Source organism: Colletes latitarsis, chromosome 8 (assembly GCF_051014445.1).
Source record: "Colletes latitarsis isolate SP2378_abdomen chromosome 8, iyColLati1, whole genome shotgun sequence".
In the NCBI taxonomy this organism is placed as follows: domain Eukaryota; kingdom Metazoa; phylum Arthropoda; class Insecta; order Hymenoptera; family Colletidae; genus Colletes; species Colletes latitarsis.
Genome location: NC_135141.1, coordinates 33,475,372 through 33,498,786, shown reverse-complemented (window position 1 = coordinate 33,498,786; position 23,415 = coordinate 33,475,372). Strand labels below are relative to the sequence as shown.

At 31.8% G+C, this 23,415-nt stretch overlaps 6 protein-coding genes across 14 annotated transcripts; 4 read left to right on the top strand and 2 right to left on the bottom strand.

Moving 5' to 3' along the window:
* Window positions 1-829: 829 nt before the first annotated feature.
* Window positions 830-2,695, top strand: LOC143344580 (histone H3.3A). The gene is made up of 3 exons (XM_076770753.1): window positions 830-987; window positions 1,383-1,512; window positions 1,597-2,695. Exons 2-3 carry the CDS (start codon window positions 1,385-1,387, stop codon window positions 1,877-1,879), a joined length of 411 nt encoding a protein of 136 aa, XP_076626868.1. The 5' UTR covers window positions 830-987; window positions 1,383-1,384; the 3' UTR covers window positions 1,880-2,695.
* A 1,316-nt stretch (window positions 2,696-4,011) lies between these two features.
* On the top strand, window positions 4,012-6,981 carry LOC143345034 (histone H3.3A). The gene is made up of 3 exons (XM_076771741.1): window positions 4,012-4,217; window positions 5,346-5,481; window positions 6,003-6,981. The coding sequence occupies exons 2-3, from the start codon at window positions 5,354-5,356 to the stop codon at window positions 6,283-6,285; spliced, it is 411 nt and encodes a 136-aa protein (XP_076627856.1). The 5' UTR covers window positions 4,012-4,217; window positions 5,346-5,353; the 3' UTR covers window positions 6,286-6,981.
* Window positions 6,982-7,503: 522 nt separating this feature from the next.
* On the bottom strand, window positions 7,504-15,066 carry Nude (Nuclear distribution protein nudE). 5 transcript variants are annotated; one of them, XR_013080187.1, is made up of 9 exons: window positions 14,662-15,066; window positions 14,042-14,232; window positions 13,607-13,897; window positions 13,108-13,244; window positions 12,853-13,035; window positions 11,943-12,070; window positions 11,396-11,604; window positions 11,109-11,179; window positions 8,386-8,452 (listed from the first exon to the last, which is right to left on the bottom strand). XR_013080187.1 is itself a non-coding variant. In XM_076771736.1 (8 exons), the coding sequence occupies exons 2-8, from the start codon at window positions 14,125-14,127 to the stop codon at window positions 8,395-8,397; spliced, it is 954 nt and encodes a 317-aa protein (XP_076627851.1). In that variant the 5' UTR covers window positions 14,128-14,232; window positions 14,662-15,066; the 3' UTR covers window positions 7,504-8,394. The 5 variants fall into 5 exon arrangements, 1 of the variants encoding a protein (XP_076627851.1); XR_013080188.1 differs by having other exon boundaries at window positions 14,904-15,066; XR_013080189.1 differs by lacking the exon at window positions 14,662-15,066 and adding an exon at window positions 14,421-14,634.
* A 513-nt stretch (window positions 15,067-15,579) lies between these two features.
* On the top strand, window positions 15,580-18,523 carry Pbp45 (proximal sequence element A Pbp45). Of its 3 annotated transcripts, none has more exons than XM_076771737.1 (5): window positions 15,580-16,001; window positions 16,253-16,550; window positions 16,621-16,958; window positions 17,024-17,177; window positions 17,688-18,133. In XM_076771737.1, the coding sequence occupies exons 1-4, from the start codon at window positions 15,859-15,861 to the stop codon at window positions 17,145-17,147; spliced, it is 903 nt and encodes a 300-aa protein (XP_076627852.1). In that variant the 5' UTR covers window positions 15,580-15,858; the 3' UTR covers window positions 17,148-17,177; window positions 17,688-18,133. The 3 variants fall into 3 exon arrangements, with proteins under 3 accessions (XP_076627852.1, XP_076627854.1, XP_076627853.1); XM_076771739.1 differs by lacking the exon at window positions 17,688-18,133 and adding an exon at window positions 18,382-18,523 and having other exon boundaries at window positions 15,630-16,001; XM_076771738.1 differs by lacking the exon at window positions 17,688-18,133 and adding an exon at window positions 17,399-17,528 and having other exon boundaries at window positions 15,630-16,001.
* Window positions 17,646-18,739, bottom strand: Fest (wurstfest). The gene is made up of 5 exons (XM_076771639.1): window positions 18,722-18,739; window positions 18,393-18,517; window positions 18,215-18,332; window positions 17,979-18,145; window positions 17,646-17,898 (listed from the first exon to the last, which is right to left on the bottom strand). The coding sequence occupies exons 1-5, from the start codon at window positions 18,737-18,739 to the stop codon at window positions 17,673-17,675; spliced, it is 654 nt and encodes a 217-aa protein (XP_076627754.1). The 3' UTR covers window positions 17,646-17,672.
* On the top strand, window positions 18,419-23,407 carry LOC143345030 (testicular acid phosphatase homolog). 3 transcript variants are annotated; one of them, XM_076771732.1, is made up of 9 exons: window positions 18,419-18,554; window positions 18,638-18,861; window positions 21,138-21,190; window positions 21,693-21,781; window positions 21,952-22,050; window positions 22,126-22,365; window positions 22,446-22,631; window positions 22,705-23,040; window positions 23,122-23,407. In XM_076771732.1, exons 2-9 carry the CDS (start codon window positions 18,758-18,760, stop codon window positions 23,296-23,298), a joined length of 1,284 nt encoding a protein of 427 aa, XP_076627847.1. In that variant the 5' UTR covers window positions 18,419-18,554; window positions 18,638-18,757; the 3' UTR covers window positions 23,299-23,407. The 3 variants fall into 3 exon arrangements, with proteins under 3 accessions (XP_076627847.1, XP_076627849.1, XP_076627848.1); XM_076771734.1 differs by lacking the exon at window positions 18,419-18,554 and having other exon boundaries at window positions 18,671-18,809; XM_076771733.1 differs by lacking the exons at window positions 18,419-18,554; window positions 18,638-18,861; window positions 21,138-21,190 and adding an exon at window positions 21,362-21,502.
* The last annotated feature ends 8 nt before the right edge of the window (window positions 23,408-23,415 follow it).

The window sequence follows — 23,415 nt, the reverse complement described above, 5'->3', positions numbered from 1 at the left end:
AACAATGAATTATTGCTTTTTGATAACATTTTCTAGCTTTATCATTGGAAATTTTCATATTTACAATTTCTTTGAATTTGTTAACCTTACTTTCAAATAGAACACCAATGCATTATAGTTCTGAGAAATTACGTATATAATTACACGCTATTTCTTAGTATTTCTGTAAGTATTGCTTTAAAAATTTCATATTCTACTGAGTATAATTTATTTCTCTGCCTATATATATATATATAGTTTATTAAACTTGCATTTAATTTGCGTGGAAACATTCATAGATACTCAAAATACGAAATTTTCATGCAATACTTTAATAATTTTTGCACAGCACAAACGTGACAACGGATTTTTTAATTATTATTTCTATACATACCATCTTAACTTTAATTCGTGCTATATAAGTTGTATCATTTTATACCGCGAAATATGTATTATGTTTTCCGAACAAAAAAAGCAATGTTTGTTTAAAAATTAAGTTTTATTATTTACATTAGTAGATGTGAATGCATTGTACACCAATTGGTATACACAAGCGTGAATCAATACGTAGGTATGTATGTAGATTATTAGTACTAACTTTAAAATGTAACTTTATTGGTCAGTACTGTCAACGTGCGTAATATTTATATATAGATGTATAATAAGTATGATCTTTATTTCTTAGAAAAGAAGACAAAAATTCGAATTGCGCTTCCCGGTATTATTGGTGAGCATATTTTAGATAGGAAGGTGCGGCATCTTATCTTAACAATTGCAAACTTGTAAATTCCGTAACAAATACGTTTATTCGTCGAAATCTGACTAATCGGAAACCGTGTTACGAAATAACAACCAATCGGGTGATGTGTATCTAACCGCAGTGCTGTCGCCTATCTTCCACAAGACCAAACTGCGTTTCGGTAAAAACAGTAACTGACATCAGTTAACATCATTGAACGAAGCAGCGTGACGTATAGAGCGTTCCTGTCCTAATTGGTTAAGCATCAGGTGCGTTAACGTGTTTCTTTTCATAATTAAATAAATCTAAAACATCTTAATTTTTGCATTCACGTATATCAGTTATAAGTAATGCATTTTAAGAAAGTTACAATGATTTTCACGGTTATAAGATTCTTATGCACATCGATGTTACATTCACGCCATCCACCATTTTGTTTATTGTGTCCGCTTTTGGAGGGAAACTAAAACATCTTTTATGTGAATTATAATATGTTATAAATCGGTATTTCTAAAACAAAATAGTATATTTTTGAATGTCTATGCAATTAATTGAAAAATTACAATGTTATTTTTCATCAAGTATCGATGCCATTTTGTCGTTACTCAATTATTTTCTTTACTGAATTTGACAATGTTACATTTAAAATAATCAATTTTTATAGATATGGCACGTACCAAGCAGACTGCTCGTAAATCAACGGGAGGTAAAGCTCCCAGGAAACAACTTGCTACCAAAGCTGCACGAAAAAGTGCACCATCTACAGGTGGAGTGAAAAAGCCACATCGTTACAGGTAGAACTATCGTTTAAAATCTAAGTCTTTGACAATATAAACAACGAAAGTAATGTAATTCTGATAATTTTATTTCTTTTATAGACCTGGTACTGTAGCGCTCAGAGAAATCAGAAGATATCAGAAGTCGACTGAATTACTGATTAGAAAATTACCCTTCCAACGTTTAGTTCGTGAAATTGCACAGGATTTTAAAACCGATTTACGTTTCCAGAGTGCTGCTATTGGAGCACTACAAGAAGCTTCTGAAGCTTACTTAGTTGGACTATTTGAAGATACAAATTTGTGTGCAATTCATGCCAAACGTGTCACAATAATGCCTAAAGATATTCAATTAGCGAGACGAATTCGTGGTGAACGTGCTTAAATATTTTATAACGCAAAATTCCTAAATTTTTCTCTACTCAAATTCATTTTGTTGTCATATTCTTGGATGTTTCCACAAATGATCAACTTTATTACAGTTGAGTTTGTTTTCATGAATCATTACTGTAATTGACACTGCCAAGCCTGTTAAAAGATAAAATGCAGGCGTTTAGAGTATATCTATTAATCATACCTAGTATAGAAGAGTACATTTATGATTTAATAATAGGAGTATTCACAAAAAGCACAAAGCGGAGTACGTAGTTCGTAATAAGTAGTAACGTCACTACGTAATTAATACTTCATTATTATATAATACATTAAGTAAAGTAAGCGATATAGAAACAACGTAATATGTAGATTTAATATTTTTGCAGAAAGAACTAGTTGCACACACAATGTTTATTTTATTAACACTTTTTTTCTATTATCGTTGAATTACAATTTAAAATAGATTAAATTTATAATGTATTGTGAAATTATTGATACATATATATAAGTAGATATACCTAACATTGTAACATTTCATAAAGTAAGCTACAAAAATTCGGAACATCATTGAATTATATAACAGGAGTGCTATAGATTTATGTTACTAATTATATTTGCATTATAAAATTAACAAAATTAGTGTGCATTTGTGTTTATATTCGTAATTCTTCTAAATTAACTTGTCTCTGTGACCATGAAGTTATTCATTCTTAATTCGTTAGTTTAGTAGTTGTAATGATAAAGGTAAGACAGGATTAACCAGTTTTTAAATTAATGTAAATGATTTATAGAAATTTTCAATAAACATGTATTATCTTGATAATAAAAGGTATTTAATATATTTTTGTTTTATGCGGTTTATTAATTTACATTTGTGAATAACTCCATAATACGTGTGTATACAATTAAAATTTTAAGATTATTTACCTTTTATTGAAATTAATTGTTAATTAATTAAATGTTGTAGACATTTTATGTTTAATTTAATAATTAAGGGCTGTTGTGCAACGTAAAATTTGAAATAATCTAAAATTAATTAATTGTAATAAATTTCTAAAATAATATGCATACAATTTAGATAAATTAGATGACAGAAATATAAACCCTTACATTTCAAAAGTAAAGTAATTTAAATAATAAATTTTTGTAGAATCACCATTGTTCTTAGTTGACATTCTATTGAACAGGTTGATGTGGCTGTTAATTGTAAATATTGATTCGAAATTTATTCAGTTATACATTTGCATATAGCGTAGAAATTACACGCTCGAATGTAATTATGCGCACATTCTACCAACATTCGGTACAGCAATTGGTATACATAATAGGTATATACCCGATCGATAATTTATAATCGATATGAAATGGCATGCCATATCATAAATAAGCATTTTTATATTATTCATAATAATCTGTAATATGTATGTGTATGTTTACAAAAGTTCTCATGCAAGTTGTCTCATGTCTCATTTTAATTTCAATCAGAATTAATTAACAGCATTTATTACGCCAAATTACAACATTATTCGTTGATAAAATCAAGTAACGTACTGTACAATTTGGTTTGTAATAGTTCGTTATAGAAAAGCGTAGGAATTCGGTGAATTTATCAGTCAAATGTCGATACAATATTGTTTACATTCAGGCACGCAATGGCGTCTACTTTTTCCAGTCGAAAAAAGTAAAAGAATATTCAGTCCTTGAGACAATAGTTTGGCATCATTTCAATATATATCATCAAAGGAAAATGTTATTGAAATCACAATATCGTTAAGTACGAAAAATTAAGATGACGTTCTTTGTAAAGTTTTACAGACGTCTCATATTTTTCTGGAAGTTTCCACGACGAAACTGATTTCATTGCAGACGGAATTGCACGAACAAAGTCACAATGTTCGTGCACGCAAGGGTATAAATTTAGACGTAGTAACAAGCGTTAAGTATGAGAATAGTTTTCATCGATATACTTCAATTCCAAAAGCGAATATCGATAAAATTAAAACATCTATCGATCGAAGCATTTTCGACGACAATGGGAAGACAATTATTGCAAGTAAAACGAGGTTGCTGAGAGTAGTATCATGTATATTACAATTGACAGGGTTCTTCTCGGTTTGCACTCTAGGCGTAGGAGACTGAGCCAATCGCACGTTCCATGTTATGAGGCTCAACTGCTATCCGACATCCGATTGGATACACCGCACCGCGGGCTTACGTGCCTCTCGCGATTTAATTTCTAGGGGGTAGGGACAAGGGAGTCGTGACTTGGGAGAGCGTCCACTGCCATCGAAGTATAAGGAAACGGATAGTGCTGGCTCTCGCTTCTCGTAGAATTTTTCCTTTGAGAGGTATGTAAACTCGTTAAAATTGTATACCATCTTCGATCACGTGCAATTACCGATGTCAACAAATTCGCGGGAAGTGTAATGTGCATCGAAGAAAATTAAAAGTGTCGGAAAATTCGAGTTTTCACGTCTGAACGCAACGTACTGTCGCGTTGCCTCCATTTTGCAATTGACGTTCGTGGAGGGAATCGTTCACGAGCCTCTCTCGCAGCCGACGTTCGCGGCTTCTTTCACGACGAATGTCATTCGTTCGATTCTGTCGCACGGTGATTTCGTTGCCGAAAGAGTAATTGAAGGTTGTGAAAATTAATAGGAGTCTGGATTATACATTTTTCTCATTAGCGTGCATTTTTTCCGTATCGATGCAAGAGGAACGAAAGTTTGTGCATTGCGCAATGCGCAGCGTTCCTCGGTGCACGGTTTCTCCGTACAAACAGCAACGGATTGTACCCCCACTCTCGTCGTCCCGCCATCTTTTCTTTCCCACTCCTAAACTTCGTTTACTCCAGATATCGATATACACTCTTTAAAATAGTTTTTCCCGCGTTCCTCGATCGTTCTGTTTGTATTGGGATATCCCATCGCTAATGTTTCTTCTTTTGGTATGTATTCAAAGTGAAATACATTCATTCCATTAATGGTAAATTTGGTTTATAATTTTCTTGGGCTTTTACAATCCTTTGCTATTTTTATAGTAAATTTTATGTCCCCCTTTCATAAAATTATTTTGATACCATTTGAAATCCCTCAATCGCAGTTTTAACATCGCACGTTCTTATTTCGTTTTTTGTCAAATAACTTTAAGAACTATGAAAAGTTAGACAAGTTTATCTTTTACTTATATCATTTATTTACAAAAAAGTTGTTGAATAAATAATATAAACATCCTACACACACACACACACACACACATATCAGTAACTACACATTGCGTGTGCTATACAATTTTCTTTCCTCTATAATAAATCTTATAGAAACAAGGTACAACAAAGGTACAATGTATACATAGTGCAAAGAGTTAAAGTCATGAAAACAATGTATTGTAAATATTGAATTGTAGAAAATTTATAATTAAATTGCTTTTCCATTGTCAAAAATGTTCTATCATTAATACAGCTTATATTGCTTTAGGTTGAATCATGGCACGTACAAAGCAGACAGCCCGTAAATCAACCGGAGGTAAAGCACCTCGTAAACAGCTAGCCACAAAGGCAGCACGTAAAAGTGCCCCATCTACGGGTGGTGTGAAAAAGCCACATAGATATAGGTAACTTGTATATAAAACATTTATATTTAATATTCAGAGTATCCTGGCATCAGTGGTATGACCAAGGAGGGGGTTATACTAGATAGAAAAACAAATCAAAATTAAAGGATTACACTTTTTCATTTGAGGCTTTGTTGTTGAAAAAATTGATTTTTAATATTCACTGAGTATCTGTACATTTAACTATATTTTAGATGGATACATGTCGATATAGACTTTTATTATTTTTTCTGCATTTCTGTACACTCATGTTAATAAAACCTCTTGAGCATGTATCACACATATTTAGATCCATCCATCTAAGATAATCCATAGATAAATGCGTGTGTACTCGATGAATACACACGCTTGGTTTTCTCAATAATAAAACCTTAAATGAAAAAATTTTATTTTTTATTTTTAATTTGTTTTCTTTCATGTAAAATCACCCTGTTCCCGCTTGTACCACCGATGCTGGAACATTCTTGTGTATAATAATTCTAATGGTATTTAAAGTACATGATACAAAATATAATTTTTAGGCCGGGTACAGTCGCTCTTCGAGAAATCAGAAGATATCAGAAATCAACAGAGTTGTTAATCAGAAAGTTACCCTTCCAACGATTGGTTCGTGAAATTGCACAAGATTTCAAAACTGATCTGCGTTTCCAAAGTGCTGCAATCGGAGCATTACAGGAAGCTTCCGAAGCATATCTGGTCGGTTTATTTGAAGATACCAACTTATGTGCTATCCATGCTAAGCGTGTTACAATCATGCCCAAGGATATTCAGCTGGCTCGACGAATCCGTGGCGAGCGTGCTTAAATAATATGTAACTCCCATACATACCATTTAATACTATTACTATTATTATTATCATTCGTAACAATCGTGGATGGAGCATTTTCATTCCAGACTACATATTATGTTGTACTCCACAAAAATGTACATGTTGTAACACGTTCATCCTTTACAATAGATACATAGAATTCAAAACTCTAACAAATCGACCCAAAATGTTACAAACTATTTTCAAAATATTGATAGTCTTCATTTTTCGCCATCATTTTCTATTAATATGAAGACTGTTACCTCGCAAAAATGATCAGTTACAAATGTTCTTTTGTTTAATTCACATTTTCTATCATTTTATACTTTCTCTGCAAAGTATAAAATCCTTACCAACTAATAATTTTGATAAAAAAAAGAAAACAAATTGTTAATCTTCTCAAAAATAGTTTCAAAAATAAAAAGCAGCAGCTTTAGTTTTTCATTACAACCCTATTTTATTTATCATTATTACAATACATGATACCATTATTATCATTACTGGTATACTTACATAGCAAAAATGTGTATTAGAAAATAAGGCAGTTTCTTTATAGGAATCCAATGTAGTGTTTACTATACTATACTAGAACTCTGGTTGCATGAGAATTACACAAGATATTTCAATCAGCCAAGTACTCATTGTTCGTGTAAAGATAAACGTTTCATAAATAAATCTTCGAAATAATATTAGCTTACCTTTTTTTATCTTGTAAGTAATCGTCGCTTAACAAATTTGTTGCTGGGATGAATTTTAAGAGCATTAAACATCAGTGGTTTGAAGACTGTTTACAATATCTTTATTTTACAAATAGTTTAATTTACTTTCACAAATTTATGTTATAAATATTATGTAAATTTTTCTATTTGAATTTCAATTTCGTTTGAAAATCAAGTTCACAATTAATTTGGTATTAGCATCAAACGATTATAACTTCGATTTAATAATTTGTATTATTATACATTAAGCGGAATCTAGTATGAACTAACAATTTTTTTCTTATTAGATAATATACTTTAATTAGTGGTGTTAGTATGTTTCCTACTTTGTATAAATATTTGGAGATCTGATGCTATTTAAAATTATGCGAGTGGCATAGAAGCACACAGTATATATTGAAATATATAGTTCAGTAGCTTTTATATGTTTTGAAGTATAAAATTGAATTATTTCATGACACAAGAGAATATTCTTTTATAAGTTTTTTTAGATGATTTTTTTTTTTTTTGCTTTTATTTTAATCGTTAAATAATTCAAAGAAATAGATCTTTTTACTAAAATATTCTTTGCTTCCAGTACGAAATAAGTTTGGAGTTACGCAATTAACTTTATTATTTAAGTTCATGTATTTTACGTTCTTTATTTTGCTTTTTTACATACTCGTTACTTTTTAATCAATTGTGTTTCGAACTAGAAACATTTTTTTAAGAGGAGGGTCTACGTGAAAGACCGAAACATTGATTAAAAATAAGTCACTACGCGTCAAATTTTCTCGCAAATCTTTATTTTCTTATTAGTCTTATTGCCAAAATAAAAAAAAACACACACAAATTTATTTCTTCAAATTATTTAAAGAATATTCTTTTGTTATTAAAAAATAGACATGTATCGTTATCTATCTTACTATAAAAGCTAAATTTGCACTAGACATTACAGTATTATTTCTAATCGCAGTAAAGTTTGTAATTGTGTTAAAATTATCTACTAAAAGTAAGAGTTCACAAATTATTAATTTAATATAATTTGTGAATATCTACAGAGCAATAACGTAATCCTACTACACATATAATAATCACGTTATCAACTTTATACTTACAAATTAGAACATTTATTTATAAATTTTTGTTCATGCTATCGTCAAGCACATATTTAACTTGTGATAAATGAAAAAAAACAAATAACTTCTACAATTTGTGATGTCCAAGAAACGTAAATTAAATAATTAATAAAGATAAATAATAAATAAGGTGATAGAAATAATTTTCATTCTATCGCAAATTCATAATAAATTAATAGTCGAGATTGAATAACAATACGTAAAAATTAACAGAAATAGAAGTATGACGCACGAAGTTATAATTTATTGTTGAAACATTACACGTTGTTTATAATCGAATGTGGTTGCTGTTGCCAGAGGCAAAGCCTCGAACTTGCCGTCTAGTCCTAATTAAAAAATTCAATATTGCTTTGTTACCATTTTACACTGAGAAGTGTGATCTATAGGAGTTTAACAGATGTTTATCGAATCAGCGTTTCCCAATCATATTTTTCAAATATTTAAGACATTTATTCGTAATCGCGTCAAAAAAATGTTCTTTTTTTCTCGAAACACACATCTTTATTTCACATTTGCCACTTAATCGCTTAAACTGTAGGTAGCTCTAATATTAGAAGTACAATGAAAGATTGAGAAATGCTGCACATGTTTATGGATCGTGCATAGACTGTATAACATGCATGTTGATACAAGTAAAGAATAGCTTAAATGATTTGCAATTCATAATACTTGTTTCTTCAAGGTAAGCCTTATTTACATTAAATAATTAATGTTATTGCATGATCCACACAAAACTGGGACAAAACACGGGTACTATATATTGTGCAATTTAAAAAACATTTAAGCAGTTTGGTACCACAAATACAATGGAAAGTTTTATTGTATACACTGTACGAACATTAGTGACAAGAGATATAAAAATGACATGTAAATTTCATGCAAGGAGAATGTTATAAATGTAGCAATTCACATTACGTCGCGTGATAAATGTTGATTCCTTTGATGCTATGTATATTTACATTAACGACACATCATCGATGACCTTAACATGTATGCATGAGGGTACTAATTAATTTTTCCAAATGTTTCAATCGATAGTTGTTTATGGTCTTACATTGAACGAGCATACGGTAAAATACATAAAAGAATTAATATTTCTCGATCTGGCATGTTTCGACAATGTTATACGAATTATATATATATTCCAGAATTTATGTCCTGAAGAAAATTTGCGTTTTGCATTTAATTTTTGATGGTTATCTAAAAAACCATTAAAGATCGCTGATCATAACTAAATATTTAGAAAACTAAATCAGTAGCTCCGACCTGTATATGTGTCAAGGTCAAGTTCATTGGTGAAATGCGCTAATGTAATAAATAAATTTTGTGCATGAAAGGTAAACATTTAAATAATCTATTATAGTTTGAACCACAAATGTTTCTACGATTTATGGAGTCACTTTCAGTCTATAATCAATATTGTTATAATGTAATTGGACTCTTTTTGGAACAGATTCACTATTGTAATTTATTTGTATATCTTAAAGTTGACAATACGATTGAACGGTATTGCAGAAGCCACGTACTCTCAAAGTGTACAATAAGTTATTTACGAGTGCACTTATATTATTATATATTTAAATTTTCTAATTTATTGCCACGTTTTGCTATATATGAAATTAAATAATTTTATTATATTAAAATACAGTATAGTTGGCTAGATTCAATGTTCACAAAAGCTTTAACATTCTGAAATTACGTTTATTTTATAACGTACGGAAATATAAAAAAATGAGATATTATTTTAATTAAAATTACATAGATTTTAATCTAAAATTCAGTAATTACAGTTACTCGATTTAGATTGTAAAATGCACAATTTCTAAATGTCATCTGTTTTGAAAATTATTTTTTTTATGTATCTTTACATACATATGTGTAATAATGACGAAAGATTTTTTGTTTTTTCGTTTTTTTTCTTTTTTTTATTATTATTATTGTATAATACACATAATCTTGTGATAAAATAATAACAATTAACTTAGTGAAGCTCCATTATGCAGATATGTAGAAAATTAAATAAATTGATCGAGAAAATATTAATCTGATATATCAAAGGTTCCAATAATCCTAGCTAACAAAGTCATTAATAATTTCAGTTGTTAAACATTTAAAAACTTGATCGAAAAATAAAAAAAGAAAATTATATAAATACGTTGCTTTTACTTGTAGAATAATACATCTATCTGAAATTATTTATGACTTGTTTTCCTAAAATTCAAATTATTAAGACCATATCAGATTATAATAAAAATATTATGATGTACTTTTTGCATCACAAGGAAGAGTTGGATAACTAAATGCAATTCGCTTACACAAAATATACATTTATATCAAAATGCGGTAAACGACGAAGTACGATTATGGAACTGAAAGGAAGCATTAAGTGATATTAAGGAAACTAATATAAAAACGTGGAAATATTGCTTATTTCCTATTATCGTATCGATTAATTTTGATCGCTTCATCTCAGAATCTTACTAATAACTAAGCCGCAGGATACTTTACACTTAGGACAATATAAAAAAGAATGCTCTACCTTAATAAGTAGCGCAAGCGATAAGATGCGCTATACAAAAAGTAATGCAGTCTTATTAAATATTTTGAACTTTCAGAGACTAAGACACTAAAGAACTGGGATCGTGGGAAGCCTTGATAATCCACAAATTCGGATCTTTAACGTTCACAGGAAGCACTACATGTGTAAAAGAATGAACATAAAACTAAGAAGTACAATTGATTTAGTAATTATCATGTATCACTTTAGTATAATTTCATCAAAAATCCCTTTATCAAAGGGACGAGACTAGAAATAATTTTTCAATTTCATAAGTTACAAATAATTATAAATCGATTTAAAAAAAATTTTTATATTAAGATTTGTTGATACATGATATTCATTTACTACAAATACACGCAGTGCACAGGGATACTGGGACAATGATGTAATTTTTCAAAATTATTATGTTGCTGTAATGTTACCTGTAGAGATCACGGACGGCTTGATCCTCTCGAGATGGATTTTGACACGTGTTTAGCTTATTCTCCAATGCCTGTGTTGATTAAATAATGATTGTTAAACAACATGTTATCATCGTACGAAAAAGTTATATAGCCAGAATTTGTATGTTTAGGAAAGACATCATAAATAAGTTTTTACTGTTGGTGAAACTCACTATAGATAAGATGATCAAATAGGAGAGAAGAAAGCGTGATATGCGTACAGAATGAAAATATGAAATACAAAGCAAAAGAAACCAAATAAAGACCTGTATCGTAAAAATGTGGAATATAATTTAACGGTGAGGTAGTATGAACTTGGTCAGCACTTGGTTGACTTAGGTTGCTGTTGTAAACATTGAGTAGGTGTGTGAGCCTGGACGGATGGTAAATCGGTAGGTGTAGTGGAAATTGTTTTTTTCCCACCCAGACAAGTGCACTTTACCCTCCTACACTCCATGCAGACCCACCTGTTAAGCTACCAAAATGCCAGCTACATCGTACTACCAGTGTCAACGACTAACGTAATACTAAAGGATTTCGCACGACAGGCATAAATTTTAATATATTTTACAAAACACAATGTAAAACAGACGATATTTGGAAGATATTACAAATGAATTTCGTCGGAAAGACAAAAAAAAATTTGATATAATCAGAGTAATCGTCCAGTACCAAAAATAATATTTACAACCGAAGATAATTTTCAAAATTCAAACGTGTACAAGCCATGCTACAAGCTACTCTTATGTGCATTAAAAGTGTACTTGAAAAACTTAAAGAACATAGTAGAAAATAAAATATAATTATACTTACGCCAACTTTCCTCATAAGGTCACCAATCATATTCATTGCTAATATTCTTGTGCATGGTGCCAATGGCGGATTCACATTATTATTGTTATTGTTGTTCCCAGTTACACCCCCTACAACTCTGTTTCCAACTAATTGCAAATAAGAAAATATATAAATTACTACAGTTATATGACAGTAGAGTATCGAACATATAGAAAATAAATAAATAGGGGTGTGCGGGTTTGAAATTCAGGTTCGAGCCGGCAACAAAAAAATTGGTGAATCAAGGCAGAGCCCAATACATTTCGGGCCGACTTGCGTCGAATGATCGATCCCGAAGCAGTTTGGTTGGTTGAGATATATCGGGCTTTGCCCAAATCCATCACTTTTCTGACGGTTCGAACTCGAGTTTCGAGTTACCCGCACACCCCTATAAATAAAATATTACTATGCAACAATACTTTCATAGTAAATAAGTACAAGTTTACATGCAAATCAGTTACAAATGTGTGTAACTGTATGTAAATTAAAATAAAGAACAAGTTTGTTAAAATAATTTTTATTCCATTGATAACAGTATTATATATGTATATGTACAGAAAAATAGAATTAATTAAAGCATACAGAAGTATGTTAATGAAGCGTGAAAGTTAAACCAACCGATTCGTGTCAGTTAGCCTTAAATATTAATAAATAAACAAATTTATATATTATAGAAGAAAAAATCTCGGGTAATATACAAAAAACTATATATGATAGGATAAGGTAATTAAAGTTACAGTTTGCATCTGTTTCTTGTCCACGATTATTATGACTCGTTAGACATTAATACTTTTCTTGCTGATTGTTCATTTTAATAATATTAAAGATCATCTTTTAGATCCAAAGCAAAACATGCGCTTAGTTTTATGAAATGTATTATGTATCTTACTTTTTAGTGGTGAAGTTGTATTACTTGGAGTTATGGATTGTTGTACTATTGGGCTAGTAGGTGGTATGTGAGTTTCCAATTCAACTTGCAGCTTATTACTATCAACATGGTTACGAACTCTGTCAGCAGATTTATCATTATCTGGTTGATGCCTTTCTTGAACTTGAATTTCCTGTTTTAAGTCTGTAATAACACGGACTGTTAAAATCAATTTACTTATTTGTTTATTAAAGTTTTATTGATTATTTATTCCACCTCTAATTTCGTCCATTAGTCTCTGTACTATAACTTTTAGGCCTTCTTTTTCATCGAGTTCCGATTCCAATAACGCATTCTTTTCTATTGCTGAATTAAGTTTGGCTTCAATCTCCTCTTCCGTTACCCTATTTATCCTACAAAGTCAAGTTAATTATAATACATTGTCCATACAATAGCAGTGCAAGTACAGTAGTGCCCACGTAAGTGACCGCATTTTTACCCACTTAAGTGACCACGGTTATCCCCACCAATTCTTAGAAGCCAAGCGGCTTCGAACATCGAGCGTAACTTGACACCGGTCGTTATCGATACATTGTATACATGGTTTCGGATGGCCAGCTATTGCATCTCACTCGCACTTATCCTCTTCCCTTATCTCCGTTTAATTCTGAGAAGCAACCATGCCCACATAAACGACCGTGGCCGGTCTCGAGTGTGGTCACTTATGTGGGCACTACTGTATTTTGGTAAAAATATAGATGTAATTACTGAATACCTGTGAGCCCTTTCCAAGTCATCGTTCTTTTGTTCTAGTTCCCTTATGTACTTTAATAAATGGTCATGTTGCGATTGTAAATCTTGAGCCTTTCCTTGAAACATTGCACAATCTGATGTCTGTTGGTCTAATCTTGTTCTCAATTGTTCCACTTCTGTGGCAAGTCTTGTATTTCGTTGTCGTAATTCTCTATTAGCTTTTTCTGCTTGTTCCAATGATACTTCTAATTCTTTTTCTAATAATTGTGAATTTTCTTGAAATTCTTCCAATTCTCTTTCTATATCTTCTTTTCTATAATTTTAACATACAAACTTTGAATTTTCTAAACATAAATTTTAATATTCCAGAGTATTCAAAGTTAGACATTTGTATATTAAAATCAACTCTTGCAAATAACATTTAAACATGACATAGCATAACACAATTGTAATTTACCTCCTGTGTATTTGATGGGCAAGATCCATCCAATACTGAACTTCATCATCTTTAGACACAAATTGTGGAGGATCGATGTCCATCATTTTGAAGATATATTTGTAACTCTATTATATGAGTTCTTGGTTTGTTGTTTTAAGAATAAACCACAGGTACAGTCTGTTTTATTTTATCAATGGTGTAATGGCATTCTGCAAATAAAACAGATGTACTTAGACACAAGATCCTTCAAAGACTGAGAGATTTGATAAGGCGAGAAACGAATTCTTAAAAGCGAAATTCGAGCATCTACCGAGGTTCTTGTGAACAAGTACGATCTATATCGTACTCGTCACGGTGAAAGTTTCATTGCTTCGATTAAAAAGAAAAATGTAATTACCATGCGTACCTACGCATCTGTAGCACGATCGGTGCAACGTTAATCTAACCTACTATATAATAATAATAATAATGATGTTCGATCATAAGTGCGAGACGACAGAAAACGATCGCCGTGTCGCGGAATCAGTGAATCGAATAAAATCGTAAGTGACACACACCACCAGCGTGAATTGTTTTACGCGTAGTAGGAATGAAATCGAACTTGACATGCGAAAATCGCACGACACGAGAAGACTTACGTGTATCGTGTTGGAAGGTATACGCCAGCAAGCGACAAATGGTCAAAAACGTAAATAAAACGGTCACCGATCGAACTGATGTAAAATCGTTTAGCGATAGTAATCCTGAATAAAACTTAAAGAAGTCGGTGCAGGCGCATAAAGATGATGTCGCCTTAAGATGCATATAAATACGGAGGACCTTGAGAAAGTGCTAGCAGGTGAAACGTAGCGGGTGTCGCGTGCGACACAAATGTCATTACCGTGGAATTACGAATCACTGGTCCGAGGTGGTAAAGTGGACAAAATATGAGAAACCTATTCGTACAAATATAGCGAACACATCGACTCCACGATACGATAGCCCCGGAATAAGATCCGTGGCTAAATTCTTAGTACGACCAAGTGTTGTTACATCTGCCGCCTTTTTCGCGTATGCGCATTGAAAATGTCGTCAATGAAGTGTTTGATCGAGCGACAAATGGTACCGTACGGACCCCCGTTTCACTGTTTTCGAAAATTAACCAAAAATTTGTAGGAAATCGATAAAAATCATAACGTATGAGATTAGATATAGATATACATTTTGTTTTATTTGCGCAACGCCCTTATTCAACAGCAACTTTACATCTTAAAATAATGCAATAAACAACTCAAAGAGAAATATAAGAACAGGAAAAGATGAAGAAAAGTGAAAATGTTAAATATAGTAAGGTTTCTTTATGCGTGAAAAAGATCTTTGCTCTTCAAGTACATAGAATTTGTATTCCCGCCACTAGAGATAGCCCCCTGGAATTCGTCTATAATTTTTCTTGAGATCTTGAGTCTTGAGGATTTGGAGAGGCGGAGGGGAGTCAATACGAGCATTTGTTCGGTCGGTCTAAAGTTTATTCTTCTAAACCAAGTAGGTCTAGGGAAATTTTCTTTTTACCGATGCCGACAGAGTCACGACGTAATCATTACTAGCGATTATAAATTCTCTATTTTAGTTCGGGATTTACGCCGTTAACAGCGCTGGCTTACAGTTAGAAAAATCTGGTCCGAACGACAGTGTTTATCTGTGATCGTCTTTCTTATTTCTGTTTTAAACTCAAACAAACTTTTAATTTTGTTCTTAAAAAAAGTCACAATAACGAATAGCTAAGTAAAACAATATATTATCATAATTTTTAACGAACTCTAACAATAACAAGAATTGGGTGTTTTTAATAGTTATAAATGGCAACAAGTAAGTCGCTGATTTTGAGTGGTTTCAAGGAAGATTGTGAACGCTTGATCGCTCGTTTCGAACAGGAGAATGATATCAGATTTCAAACTTTTTGCGAAATTTGGAAAGAGATGAAATTTTCACTGGTGTTTACGTAAGTCTTACACGCGAATTTATGAATAATGAAACGTTAAAAGAAAATCAATACTTACATCAAAGTGGAATATTTGTATATTTACAAAGACTTTTTGCGTATATTCAAATAATTTGACTATAGTTGCATCATACTTTCTAATTTCTATCACGTATATAGGAGTTGGGAACGTGAGAAACAATTATTAGTTAAGAATGAATAATTAGTTTTTATTTCATACTATTTTATTTGATATTTACTTGTGTTTTCAGTGGACACCCTGCATATATAGAATTATTAGAATTTTGCGAAGAAGCTCTAAATGTCTGCAAAAAGTTACTTCTTTTGCCTCCACGTTTTAAAGAACGCATTGGAGGATTGTATCTTTTATATGGAATATATTATAAAATGCCAATAGACCAGTTTAAAATTAGAGTCAAACTAGATGATTGGCGAAGCATTATGGAATTGCATGCAGAAATAAAAGAAGCAGAACACTTGGATGCCAATTATGTGTTATGTAAACTAATAGCAGACAATGCATTTCATTTTTGTATATTTGATAAGGAGGTATGTTCAATTGAAATTCCAAAATACAAATAATATTTTATAGATTCTGTAAATGATTAATTGTTTTTAGTTTGGGCTGGAAAAACATTATCGTGCAAAAGATTCACAATCCTTCAATCCATATTCAATATTACCAACACTAAAGGACTTGACAGACAAACACCCAATGCTATCACAAATTGATGAATTAAGTAAAGTTTATGAAGAAAAAAAACAAGCATTGATATCAAAAAATAATTCAACAGCTAGTTTAAATTTATTTAAAGCAGATATTGCTGAAGAAATTATTAATGATATTCGAAACTTTGAAGAACAAAGAAAAAATCAACAGATGAGAAATATGTACGGTTCTGAAAGGTCTTGTAGTGCTTCAACTTCAAAAGGAGGACATAAAAAATCATCTCAGACGTATGTACATTCATATTTAAGAAAAGGAAAAGTAACCAATATGATATGTTTTTATTAAATTCTAGGAAAAGTACTTACAGGAGGAAAGGACGGTCACTAATTGACGATGGTTTCCAAACGGATTCAAATGAATCTGAAGTAGAAATATTAGAACTTGAAGATTATGACTCTGATTTAGATTCTGACTAAAAGAAAAAAAGAAGTATACATCTTTTATCTGTAAGTGTATTATTTTGCAATAATGAATAAATCGTGGTATTTCGTACACTTAATAATTTGAACAAGAACTAGGTTGATATTTGTATTTAAGTTATTTTTTATTGGAAAGCATACAAAATAAGTATAAGGAACAAATCAGTGAAAATATCAATCATTTCAAATTTATAGAAACTTTTTATAGAATACATTGTACTCTATTTCATTGTAGCTGTTTTGCACAGGTTCTAAATGGAGACAATATAATTAAATTACTAAACGTGCTTAAAATGAAATTAAAATAAATTTCTGAACTTCATAACTGGAGATAATCTATCATAGGTTTTGAGCTTAAGTCACTTTACCAGAGATTAGTTCCAAAGATGTAACTTTTCATTTCCATATAGCTGTATGTATATTTATGATGATAAAAGTGAATCTATATACTGGATGCGATAATTACGTCGTTCTGAATAAACTTTTATGAAAGTCACAGTAATAAGTTCGCACCAGAATTTCTTAATAAACTTTCAGTTGATTGTTGTCATCAAATCCAGCGCTATGACCCGCGTTTCGTACAATAAAACTAGTCCCGTCGTAATGCATGCGTCGTTCACCGCGACGTACAAAAAGATGAGATGTTTGACCCAGAGAAGCAGTGCAATGTAAAAATGGCGTTGTTAACGAAGCCGTTCCATTACTAGGTGATGTACGCAACTGATACTTGTTACTATTCCGTGCGATCCTATGAAAAAGAAGATTCACATTTATACCTTATGATTTACTAGTCTAATGTTTTACAATTACTGTCGGAAATTGAAATACCTAACAAGACCATCAGGTGTTTGTGAAACTCTAACGTTATTGATAACCCAATTCTCCACACCTTCATTAGTCAACCAATACTGAGCTGTATTTAAAGCCGCTGCAGCTTCTTGTAAACATGCTGAACCATGTCGGGAACGAGAGAAAAAAACGTTTAACGAAAAGTCCTGAAAGTTGACATTTTTATTTAAATGGAAATAACGATGTCGAATAGAAATGTATTTCTTTTCTTGTACCTGACTCATATCCGAAAACGAGTCTGTAGTCGTTCTTGTTCCTGCAGTATCTACTAAATAAACAAGAGCACATTGCTCTGAAGTGAAGCTGACCCCTTTATACCACATTTTTGCATACCTAACAAAGGACGATAATATTTGTTAATGGTACTTTAAACATGTTATAGATGCCACTAACTTGTTATTGCCGTGGGCGTCGTGGGCTAAGATTTCAACTCGTGATCCGTACTGATATATTCTTCCATTAGGATGTAGTAATGCTGCAGCCGCTCCAGAACCGCTTAACGATAGTACGATGTTATTCTACGCTGACGATAAATGCAACTCAGATAAAAATCGTGTAGGTGTTAAGAATGTTAGTTTTCCTATTCATGAATTTTAATAGAAACTCGGATCGTTCATTTCGAATTCTTTTCTGTCTAGAATGCTTATTGGCGGTAGAACTTGAAGAAGGAACTCCATTGTAAAGCAGAAAAAAGGAGATACCTTGAAATTGATAACTCTAACCGCACGATCGATCGTCATATCAACTCGGATTCTATTATGAAGTCTCAAGGAAATGGTCCCATGCGTCGTAGCAACTATGGCAGCATCGGTATCGTGTTCTCTCCAATTTTCCGCATAGACACATGTCTCTTCGTAATACGGTAGAATAGTTTTTGAGTTCCGTGGTTGTCGCCAAAGCGCTGTTGAATTAGAAAATGCTGTTGCATTGCCCAAACCACCCCATTGTTCTGATGGAGATGCTTCAAAGTATTTGGAAAATTCACTGTATCGCTAGAAAAAAAAAGAAATCTCCCAATACATGATCGATATAAAAGATACAGTATGATACGATAAATTGATACTAATTCCTAAAATGAATAGCTAACGTGGAAAATACTTTTAAAAGTACCTGAAAATTAGATTCGTCTGTTTGCGCGTGGTAACTATGCGTTGTGTAGAGAGATCTTGGTCGCATTGGTGCTGTTGAAGTAGTTTGATTTTGAATTGCTGGCATGGAACATGGTTGTTGATTTCCCACTTGCGTTCCTGTCTGTGTGTTGCACTTTTGGATCTCTTTTCGATACTCGCCGCAAGGAGTTGCCATAGCTTTTGCCTTAAATTTATTAATATGATCCATAATATTATTCTGTTGAAACACTTATATATAAAATAAAAAAATATTTCTTTACTTGTCAAGTATTTCATAATTAACAATTTACATAGCTTAACTTTTCAGTTCTGCTTTAGTCTACACTGTGCAAAATTATTAAACGATTACCTGTGCAATTAACTAAACTATATAGTCGGTACATTAACATTTCCATTGTATTATAAAAGTTAAATATCGAGTAATACTACAATTTTTTGATAAATATTTTAAATAAATTATAAACATGCTAATTATTATTAATTAAATTGTATAGTAATTCTTTTGAAAGGGAAAGCAGAAATGAAAATTTTTTTATTAAACAATTCATGAATCATCGACTGAAGGGCACCCGGTTAAAGACCCGGGAAAAAACCTTGGAATTGGCAGTAGCGTTTTTCTGCTTCTTGCGACGGGATCTCCGCGGTTTCGACACCGCCGTTTGACCACCCTCGTTTATGTGATCCACGGCTGAAGCGGTTTACGGTCTATAAGCTCAGATTCTCCCAATGAATTCACGTCTTCGACGGGTTCTTAGTGCTTGGTCTTACGAAAATGCTCACATATGTGACTTTGTTCTGAAAACTTTTTGTTTGACGTTCGAGACTCCGTGGATCGCGTTAAAGAAATTCAAGACTCGTAGATACTTGTAAGAACTTATATCAAGAATGACGCGAGTTGGCTGATATTTTGATAAAACAAACGAATGTCTTGATTTCTCGTTGCCCTGACAATAAAAAATGACAAGAGACTGAATTCAGAACAGTTCATTAAAATGAGAGTAACCATATTCTTTTGTAAATTCAAACCAAGCGATTTACTTGATATTTAATTATTTTTATGAGATTTTTATATCCGTGTATTTTTTACGTTTGTACAGTACTGCAATAATTAAAATACATTTAGTCAGTATTTGATTTGAACAGAAACAATAATTTCGGAATCATTTAATTGCAACTGTTTCATTGTCTTCGACTTTCCGCTTTCGAATTATGAATCGATTCGTCTTATAGCAATGTTTTAAAACTTTCAAAATTTCTATTTAAGTTTTTTCAAAGTTGTTTATACCAGCTAGTGGTTACTAATAAGGACAAAGATAAAGCTGACGATTAGTGACAAGAAATTATATAATTGTCATAGTAAATTATGTATGATTAAGTATTATTATGCGTCCGTGTGCTAATTAAATTCGATTATCATGCTGTACCTATATTCGTACTTCATCATTTACAATGAGTTAGTACTCGTTCCAATATTTCTATTTTCTTTTTTCTGTGGTTTTGGAAACTTTCAAAAGTTGCATTTTTTATTTTTTAATTTGATGTAGCGTTCATAATGAATCGGCGATAGTACAAACATTAACAGCGTTATAACGATATTTGAAATGCCTTGTAATATCGCGTCACACTCAAGGATAGTAATTAAATTGCCACATTCTTTCTGCTGTACAGAGTAAATCATTGGTAGAATATAAAACTCAATAGTAAATTTTAATACACGTTATGAAAATGGAAATTACTGCAAGTCAATGAGTTTATTACATAACTGCGTAATTGTCACTTATTTTGCGTTTTCCTTTCAAACGAATGCATCGTTCGTGTTATTAGAAACTTAAAACGAGAATAAAATTTGTCGATTTAAAATAACGAAGACAATAGTAAATTACATAGAACTTTCCTACAATTGAATGAGCATTCAATGAGATTATGAATCTTAATTCTAAATAACACGGGATCATAGAATAAGACGCTTTTTTTTATTAATATTTCATTAACTTATATATTTTTTCAGATTCTATGAGGTGTTGACAACCCGTGAAGAATCAGAATCGACGCACGTACAAGGCATGTATATCTTTTATATATTTTGCACCATAACTAACATCAATAGAATAAATGTTGGACACTTGAGTACATAACAGTCTTGATACAAGTAACATTGTATTGTATAATACTGGTTCTCATATGGTGGGGGCATAGGATTTATCTTGGTGACACTTCTTAAGGCCCCAGTACGCGACCGTTCTGCACGTGTAGTTGCTCGTGGGAGTTCATTGATAAATGACAGCGGTTTTCGAAAAACTTCTACTTGATAATTTTTAATAATGATCGTTCTTAAACTCCTGCTTTTTTTGGATGTTGTCTATTTAACATTAGGTAACTGTTCTTTTTTTTCTCGATAAATTTGGAAGATACGATCTAGCTTCTAAATGTTAACAGAAGAATTAAATTCCGCATGACATAGTAATCTGTACTACTGTAATTATTATATCAATATACTTGAATATTTAGTTTCCTAAATGTCCTTGGATTGTAATTTAATGTATAATACTTTTTTGGTTTCTAGGGTCGCTTACGGCACACGAAGATGTCGCAACAAATAATAGAAAAGATGATAACAAAACTCGAGATACTACTCTTCGACTAGTAATAGTGGTGAATACAAATGAAATATATTAGATTAGAAAAAATTCATTTAACTTTTATTTTGTCTTTTGATATAAAGTTTGACGTATCTGTATAGTTCGGTTATACGTTTTTACGGCTGGATTAACGTTATCATACAATCAACAAAAGTGACAGAGTTTTTACAAACCCACTTGTAGGTAATGCGGCATGGAGAACGGGCACCGCAGGATACCTACCCAAATGATCCTCACATCAACAATACGATGGAATCCTATGGTTGGGGACAACTAACAAATGTAATACCTTGTTTAAATTCTTATTTCAATGCACCAATATTTGATTTAATGTTACATATCAGGACTTCCATCTAGGAAGGAAGAAGAAGTCAGTACAATCAAGGCCTTTACCTACGAGATCGTTATGATGACTTTCTGGGTCAAATATATAGTCCAAATATATTTCATTTACAATCTACCGCAGTTGATCGTACAAAAATGTCTGCATTGCTAGAAGCAGCGGCTTTGTGGAAACCAAACGAAAAGCAATCGTTTAAGCCTGATTTGCCATGGCAGCCGGTTACTTTGTTTTATCAACCGCGTTCAGAAGATACGGTCTGTATTTTGTTTTATAAGATGAACAAGTTTCATTTTAAATTTAAACCAATTTATTTTGAATCTCTATATGTTTATAGTTGATGTTAATATGGGACTCTTGTCCAAAGTATACTAAGCTACGACACACAGTAATGAGTTCACCTGAGGTTCAAAAAGTTCAAGATGATAACAAGCAATTGTACGAGGAATTGACGAACTTAACGGGTATGGTAATTTCAACTCCCGATGACGTCGGTTCACTTTATGGAACATTAACAGCAGAGGTGTGCGTTATTTTTTTAATATTCAAATGTGTTTGAAAAGTACCTTCTTCTCAATGTAAATATAATGTTTTAGAAACAAATGAACTTGAGTCTTCCTGACTGGACTAAAGATTATTATCCCGATAAATTGATACCACTTACAATGTACGATTTTCAACTTAACGTGTTCAATGATCTTCTTAAAAGACTCAAGGGAGGACCTTTTCTAAAAAAGATTATTACTGATATGTTGGCAAAGAAGGATAACACTTTAGAACCCGAAGAAAGAAAGATGTTCATGTACGTCGGGCATGACAGTACCATTGTAACATTGTTAGATGTTATGCACGTATGGAACAACCAAATGCCACATTATAATATCATGACTATCATCGAATTACATGAAAACAAAGATGGTTGGAATGTTCAGGTGAAAAATAACCCTTGTATTTTATGTAATAAGAAAAAATACAAAAGAATTGCAAAGTTTATTTTTATCTTTTTTTCACAGATATTCTTAAAAAACTCAACTGATCATGAACCATATTCTCTGACTATACCAGGATGTACGACAACTTGTCCCCTTGAAAAATTTGTACAGATTTTAAAACCAATGATACCAGACGACTGGGAAGAAGAATGCAAAGTTGAGGGGGGCTATACGCCCCCGCCTGCCCCTCTTCCTTGATTATATTTATTTCATAAATTAAGTAATATATTATGTGATTTCTATAATTTCTTATTACATTAATACAGGATATTAAATAAAGTCAAACATAATACATATTAACGAGAAACGATACCA